Source organism: Erythranthe guttata, chromosome 5 (assembly GCF_056151865.1).
Source record: "Erythranthe guttata isolate IM_541 chromosome 5, IM_541, whole genome shotgun sequence".
In the NCBI taxonomy this organism is placed as follows: domain Eukaryota; kingdom Viridiplantae; phylum Streptophyta; class Magnoliopsida; order Lamiales; family Phrymaceae; genus Erythranthe; species Erythranthe guttata.
The window spans coordinates 5,671,868-5,679,280 of NC_142537.1; the positions used below are offsets into that span (position 1 = coordinate 5,671,868).

At 32.6% G+C, this 7,413-nt stretch overlaps 1 protein-coding gene across 1 annotated transcript; it reads right to left on the minus strand.

Annotated features, from left to right (window-relative positions):
- Positions 1–1,459: 1,459 nt before the first annotated feature.
- On the minus strand, positions 1,460–7,087 carry LOC105976706 (cysteine-rich receptor-like protein kinase 15). The gene is made up of 8 exons (XM_088818727.1): positions 6,542–7,087; positions 3,902–4,226; positions 3,096–3,218; positions 2,851–2,972; positions 2,557–2,770; positions 2,228–2,465; positions 1,930–2,080; positions 1,460–1,814 (listed from the first exon to the last, which is right to left on the minus strand). Exons 1-8 carry the CDS (start codon positions 7,061–7,063, stop codon positions 1,497–1,499), a joined length of 2,013 nt encoding a protein of 670 aa, XP_088674853.1. The 5' UTR covers positions 7,064–7,087; the 3' UTR covers positions 1,460–1,496.
- Between the last annotated feature and the right edge of the window lie 326 nt (positions 7,088–7,413).

Below are 7,413 nucleotides of genomic sequence, written 5' to 3' on the forward strand. Positions count from 1 at the left end.
CCGCTGCGTACACGTGCCCGAAACCCAACAATTAATTCATTAAGGAGCACGACATGACAAGAATTTTTTTGATTAGCAGTAAAGAATTTTGGGGAAAATATGACTAAAATATTGACGAAGTTCAGATAAATCAAAAGTTTACACGGTTCGGGGTAGAATACCAAGTTTTTTTGAAAATAGTCATAGAAATATTATAGAACAAGTAAATATATGTACAAAAAAATATAATAAAATAAATTATAGTATTTCAGCTTGCCAAAACTCTTTGAAGTTAGAGTTAGCAATGTAGAATACTAAAAAATGCAAAGATTACTGGGGAAAAAATTAAAATTTTGAAATAGATAAAAATTTGATAGACGAAGTCAATATCTAATTAATTATAATTGATCTAAGATATTTCATTCACATCAAATACAATAATAATTGAAAATTTCCAACAAATACTTAAACTATGTGAAATAATATAGTATGGTAGTTATTCAAATTGTTGAACTATTTATGGATTTTAAATATCATTTAATACTATGACTAGTATATCTAAATAGTACAAAAATTGGGGACCCTATTTTTTTTCTAAAAATCGGGGGCTCGAGGCGACCGCCTCTCTTGCATATAGTCAGAACCGGCCCTACCTTCTATAAAAGAAGTGAAGTATTTATAATGTCGAAAATTAGATAATAATTAATTTATATTTAAAAGAAGTGAAGTATTTACATACGACTTATTTAAAATTTCCAATTTCTTTTCTATTTGAAAGAAAGAATTCAGAAAGGCAAAGAGTTTCTTTTGTTACTATTGATTCGTCACTAGATACAATAGAGGATCATCGTACAAAATATTATTGGCTTATGAAATTCTACACCTGATGAAATATAATACACATAAATGTGTATATTATTATGTGTAGATCCCTGGTGTAAAATTACATGGTGTATTTCACCACGTAGTTCTACAAAACCCAATATTCCGTGTAGAGCTTAAAGGGTTTTCAATTGGTTTTAAGTTTTAAGCCATCCGTTAGAATTGCAATCAATCTAAGTTTTTAAAATTTTGTTAGGTTTTCCTCGTTCTATTTTTCATATTTCATTGCAGTTCTCAGTTTTGTAAAATAATGTATCCTAGTTTAACTTTTAAAGAGTTGAACACATGCTATTCTAGTTTAAGCCTATAAATTTTTACTTATTTCATGTTACTTTCTGTGAGTGAATCTAAAAAACAAAAAATCGGAGGTGCTACCGTAGCTCGAACCCTGTAAATTTTAAGCAAACCTTACTCCAAATTCCGGCTCCCCTACTGACCGTTCCGCTGAAAATCGTAATTATTTATTGAAATAAAATAAGAATATGGAAGCGAAATGCGAATTAGAAGTCTTGATATTACCCATACACACTAAACTATATAATACAAAAATCAAAATGACAGCGAAAAAAAAAAGAAAAAAATCTATTAGTTAGTATCTTGTCACAAGTGATTGGAGTATAAATATACATGGTAGATTAACGCGGATATAAATCCGTGATCGAGGCTTCATTGTTAGATTGGTCACGTAATCTAGCATCTGACGATTTGTGGCATTCCACATCTCTTGAATTGGGTATGAAAAATGCCGGCCGAGATGGCCTTGGCAATGTTATAGAGAAGCTACTGAGCATTAGAATAACCGAAGCCATTATCGGTCTGTCAACTGCATTTTCTTGAACACACAACAAACCGATATGAATGCATTTCAATATATCACGAAACGAACCCGAACTTGACTTTAGAGTTGGATCTATCATCTTTTTCGCTTTCCCCTCTCGCCAATTTCTCCATGCCTAAAAGTATAAATATATGTAGTCAATTACACCTTCATATAAGTTGACTTCAAAATTAAATAACATCTTAATTTGTTATATGTATATATGTGTGTGTGCGGGCGCGCGCACTTACGAAACTCAACATGCTTTCTGTATTCTCTCCCTTGTTGAAGGAATTATTTTTCTGTCCAATAATAATCTCTAGGACTAGCACGCCAAAACTGTACACATCTAACTTGACAGAGAATTGTCCATTTCTGGCATACTCCGGTGCCATGTATCCACTGAAATAGATACATATATATATATATATATATATATATGTATGTATTATTAGATATAAAATATCGATTTAAAACGACAAGAATATACATTAGTGAAGAAAATGTATATGTGTTTAAACTATAGAAGTAATAATTAAAATGACTTACTATGTTCCGACAATTCTTTGAGTATTGGCTCCACTTTGGTCTTGTTGAAACAACCTTGCCGTACCAAAGTCGGCTATTTTAGGGTTCATTTCAGCATCTAGTAGGATATTTTCGGCTTTGATATCACGATGAATAATTCGGAAACTAGAGTCCTCGTGTAGATAATGAAGTCCCTTCGCAATACCAACTATAACTTTGTAACGCTTCTCCCAATCCAAATAAAAACGCTTGATTGGGTCTACAAACCAAATATCATTGTTAATTAATGATCATATTCAAACAAAAAAAATTGTTGTTTGATGAATAATATTGAAGCGAATATATATTACCAAATATGAAGCGGTCTAGACTTGCGTTATGAACGAGTTCATATACAAGAAGCCTTTCTTTTCCTTCCAATGCAAACCCTAATAACCTGACCAGATTCTTGTGCTGAAGTTTCGCAACTACTAATACTTCATTCTTGAATTCCAAATCTCCTTTCCCCGAACTACTCCTCGATAATCTTTTAACTGCAATTTCTTGGCCGTTTTGAAAAATTCCCTGAGATAAATTAAGGGGGAAAAACCAATATTAAATACCTAAACATGAATCGATATTATGTTCATATGTGATTGGATTACCTTATAAACAACACCGAATCCTCCTTCTCCCAACTTGTTCGACTCGGAGAAATTATTAGTGGCTGCTCTAATTATGCTGAAATCATGTTGTAAGGATTCTGCAGCACTTGCCTCATCGCCATCTAAGTAGTAGAAAAAAAAATATTTAGCTGAATTCGATCGGGGTTCAAGTATGTAAAGTTGAAGTGATATACATAAACATAAACACATATATTATTAATTAACGGAGAAAAAGATTTACGTACATGCATTTGTTTCCCGTGGCTTCGTTTTCCTTTTCATTCTCAGGCATACGCCAACACAAGCACCAAATAGTAAGCACAAAAGTAATGGAACTACAACGATGATGACAGTTCGAGTTGTGTCACGTTTTAGGCCTGCAAATCCCAAACTAGTGTTTTTATATCATGCATGCATGTCGTATATGCCATTTTAATTATCAACTTATATTATCTACTGGCTTGAGACGACATCGAGTTTCAATCGAAGAATGCAACGCTATATTTCTAATCATATATCTACATTGGTTTTTATGCATAAGTCTCTGACCTATCATCTTTAATTTATTATTCAAGGTTCATGGGTTATATCTATTTCGCCCAATAATTTGCAGTAGAATGGGGTCCAGCGCCGGTCAACGACAGCAGAAAAAGAAAAAAAAAGGAAAAAAAATCAAAAAAAGTCAACGTTGGAAACCGGCGGAAAAAGCAGACGGAAAAGAAAAGAAAAAAAAAAAGATAACGCCGGAGACCGGCGGTGACGGGCGAAATTGTAGTCAAAATAGGTTAGGTGTCAAAATTGAATAATTTGGGGTCAAATTGAGGTTAAATTGCATTGAATGAAATTGAAACATATTAAAATGTGATGGGTAGTTTAATATTTAACACACCTCTGAATACTGTTTGGATTTTTTTGTAAAAGATTTTTTGTCTTGACCTTTTTATGAATAAGTAGCCATGATAGACTTATTTGTAATAGACTCGTGTGTATATATATATATATATATATATATATATATATATATATATATATATATATATATATATATATATATATATATTACCTGGCGAAGAAGGTATTAGTGGGACGGGGGCAGGTACAGGCACAGGCACAGGCACTGGCACAGGCGACGGAGGTGAAATGATGGATTGTAGTTGGTTAATCCTAGTTATGTTGTAAAATGATGAAGTATCGTACCAAATAGTGCAGCTTAGTGCGAGAATGTTCACGAACTTCGAACTATTACAACATTCGGGAATTCGTTGGGCGGCATCGGTCAAGCACATATTGCATTCCTCGGAAGAGATATCCGGCGTACATTGTAGCAGGGCGTAAATTGTCTGAAAATCAGGCGCCCTCGAATTCCCTGCCGCAACCTTAATAGGAGAACATCATCGCCATGCACAAATACTTTATAAGTCTACTGATGATCATCATCATATTTATTGACTTTCGAGTAGTATCTCCTAAATTTATGTTTAATTTAACAATTTTATTATGCTTGGAATTTGAATCAAATGGTCCTAAATCCTAATTAAGTAGGATATATTATACAGAATAAAAGAAAAATCGTTTTCTTTTTCCTTTTACTTTCCAAGTTAATCAATTTAAAAAAAAAAAAAAAGTATATATATATACTAGAGATATATTGAATATTCTAGATAATATATACATATATTTCAAGGGCAAATTACGGCCACCCTGAGGTATGACCAAATTACGAAAAAACATCTCTTGTTTGGGTAATTAGAGTCACACTCTCGTTTTAAATATTTTTACATAAAATTTATGTAATTCGATTATTCATCGAACCAAATCGTATATTCCGTTCGGTAAACGGTATGAAATGTTGGCGTACCGAAATTTCGGTTTGGTTTTATCGGTTTAACATCTCTAAATTTACTTATGGAGGTGTTTTTTCGTAAGATAATACATAGTTTATGGAGTGGCTGTAACTACCCAAATAGGAAGGGGTTTTTGTAATTTGACCATAACTCATGGGAGTAGCCGTAATTTGCGCCCTATTCTTCAATGCATAGTGTTAGAGCGAGCATTTTCAAGAATGAATAACGGTGGTATATAAAAAGAAGGGTTAATCTCAAAAAGGCTAGTGACAAGGACACTTAATTAAAAAAGGGACATCCAACTTTTTGATCTTTCAAATATTTTCAGCTCAATCAAACTTATTTGCAAATAAGGAAAACCTTTTTTTTTTTTTTTTTTTACGGAGGAAAACCCTTTTATATATACCAAAATTACCCATAATTTATTGAAACTCAATTCAACTCCAATTTCACGATTTACACCACAATTTAGCCCAATTTCACCAATTAACCAATTTTGATCATAATTTCAATTTTGACCCGCCGCGACCGGTTCCGGCGGTCTCCGGCGTTGACTTTTTTTTTTTCTTTCTTAAAAAAAATATTTTACTTAATATTACTGTCTTGGCTGCTAAATTACTGTATTCATCAGTTATTTAACTGTTGGAGACAACAATTTAACTGTTCATTGACCTTTTTTTTCTTAAAAAAATATGTTAATTAATATTACTGTCTTGGCTGCTAAATTACTGTATCCAGCAGTTATTTAACTGTTGGAGACAATAATTTAACTGTTAATTAACTTTTTTTTTCTTAAAAAAAATATTTTAATTAATATAACAGTCTTGGCTGCTAAATTACTGTTTCCAGCAGTTATTTAACTGCCGGAGACAATAATTTAACTGTTAAATGAATTTTGTTTTTGAAAAAAAAATTTCCCTTAAAAAAAGTTATTTTAATTAATATTATTGTCTTGACTGCTAAATTACTGTCTCTAACAGTAATTTAATTGTCTCAGACAGTAGTATTAGTGTATTAATTAATTTTATCTCTTGGCCTGCATTTTTGCTGTCTTCGACTGTAATATTACTGTCTACGACTGTAATATTACTGTCTCGTGCAATAATATTACTGTTCGGGACAGAAATATTATTAGTAATATTACTGTTCGGGAAAATAATATTCATAACATTACTGTCCCAAACAATAATATTACTGTCTGAGACAGTAATTTAGCAGCCAAAACAGTAATATTAATTAAAATATTTTTTTCTAAGAAAAAACAAAATTTCAAAAACAAAAAAAAATGAAAAAACAAAGTCAACGGCGGAGACCGGCCGGAAAAAAGTTTCAGAAAAAAAAAAGTCAACGCCGGAATCTGGTCGGGAAAAAAAATTATATTAAAAAAAATTATTTTCTGAAAAAAAAAATTATTTTCTCAGAAAATTATTAAAATGGGGGTTAATGTAATATATTTGTTTAAATCCCGGGGTCAATGTGAAATATTGAAAGTTAGAGTATAATGGATGAAATTGATAAAAAATATATTATGGAGGGTATTTTAAAGACATAGGATAGGTTTATTTGAAATTAAGACTGTTTTTTTTGTGGACCAATGTGCATTTAAGTCCCTTGTCATGTCCATTTTTGCCATTTGACCTAGAAAGAAATAGGTGAAATATCCAGTATTTTTCTCTACATGCATGAATTCTATAAAATTTAAGAAACATTGTATGTTTTTTTTTTTTTTTTTGTTTTTTTTAATATTTTGTGGAAGAATTGTTTAAACGAACTTTTACGGGTTAAATATTACAGGTCGCATAAAATAAACCTAGATTGTGTACGATTATTAATAAAAAGAAAAGGACCTTGACTAGAGATCCCCCTGCAGCTGCCTTTCCGCGAAGATCGTCGAACAACATCCTCAGATTCTGCTTGTATTGGTCGGGACTGGACACAGCCCCGGCCCACACCATGACGTAATAACCGTCGGCCCGAACTCCGTATATGGGCTCGTCTGAGTATCGCAAAGTGCAACTACCTTTCCACAATACTGACTGCTTTCGATTCACGCACAAATTTGCAATCTCCACCGAAGCGTTTACGACACAAGAACGGCACGAATCGAGCTGGACGTCTGTTCTGCAGAGAGCTGTCGCGTAGGCTCGGTTCGGGATCCGGCCCACGTAGGCACTGTAGAAACCGGTGTCGTTCATGTTTGAGGAAAGTGACGAAAGGAGAGCTCGGAGATTGTTGTCGAACGCGCTGTTATTTACGTAGGTTTCGTTTTTGAAGCACCCGTAATTCTGGCCTGAAATATTCTTTGGCAATATTATAATAATCAAGAACATTATTAATACCAATGGAATAAACCATTTTTGAGAATCCATATATTAATTCTAAGTTCTTTTTCTTTTTTTAATTAGAAGAAGAGAAATGGGATGATTTTTTGGTTAATTGAAAGGTATTAGAATATAATTTAGGGTAAATTACAAACACCCCCTGAGGTATGGTCAAATTACAAAAACACCCCTCTTGTTTGGATAATTACAACCACCCCTCAACTCCTCAAATTTAGTGGAATCTTCGAGATTATATGGAATATTATCACTTTTGTAGCCGTTTTATCCCATTCGAACTCTACATTATGAAGCAAGATGATCATAATATGCGTTTTTTAGCTTGTATATATCAGTTTGTGGTGCATCTGAAACTGTATTTTTACACAAAACGAGTACAA

Excerpts from the sequence above, each read along its gene's own strand:
- LOC105976706 (XM_088818727.1), bottom strand. The coding sequence starts at position 7,063 with ATGGATTCTCAAAAATGGTTTATTCCATTGGTATTAATAATGTTCTTG. Across the intron at positions 4,227-6,541 it reads CAGGGGGATCTCTAGTCAAG|GTTGCGGCAGGGAATTCGAG; the intron begins GTCCTTTTCTTT and ends TCTCCTATTAAG. Across the intron at positions 3,219-3,901 it reads TTCGCCAGGTAATATATATA|GTGACACAACTCGAACTGTC; the intron begins TATATATATATA and ends CAGGCCTAAAAC.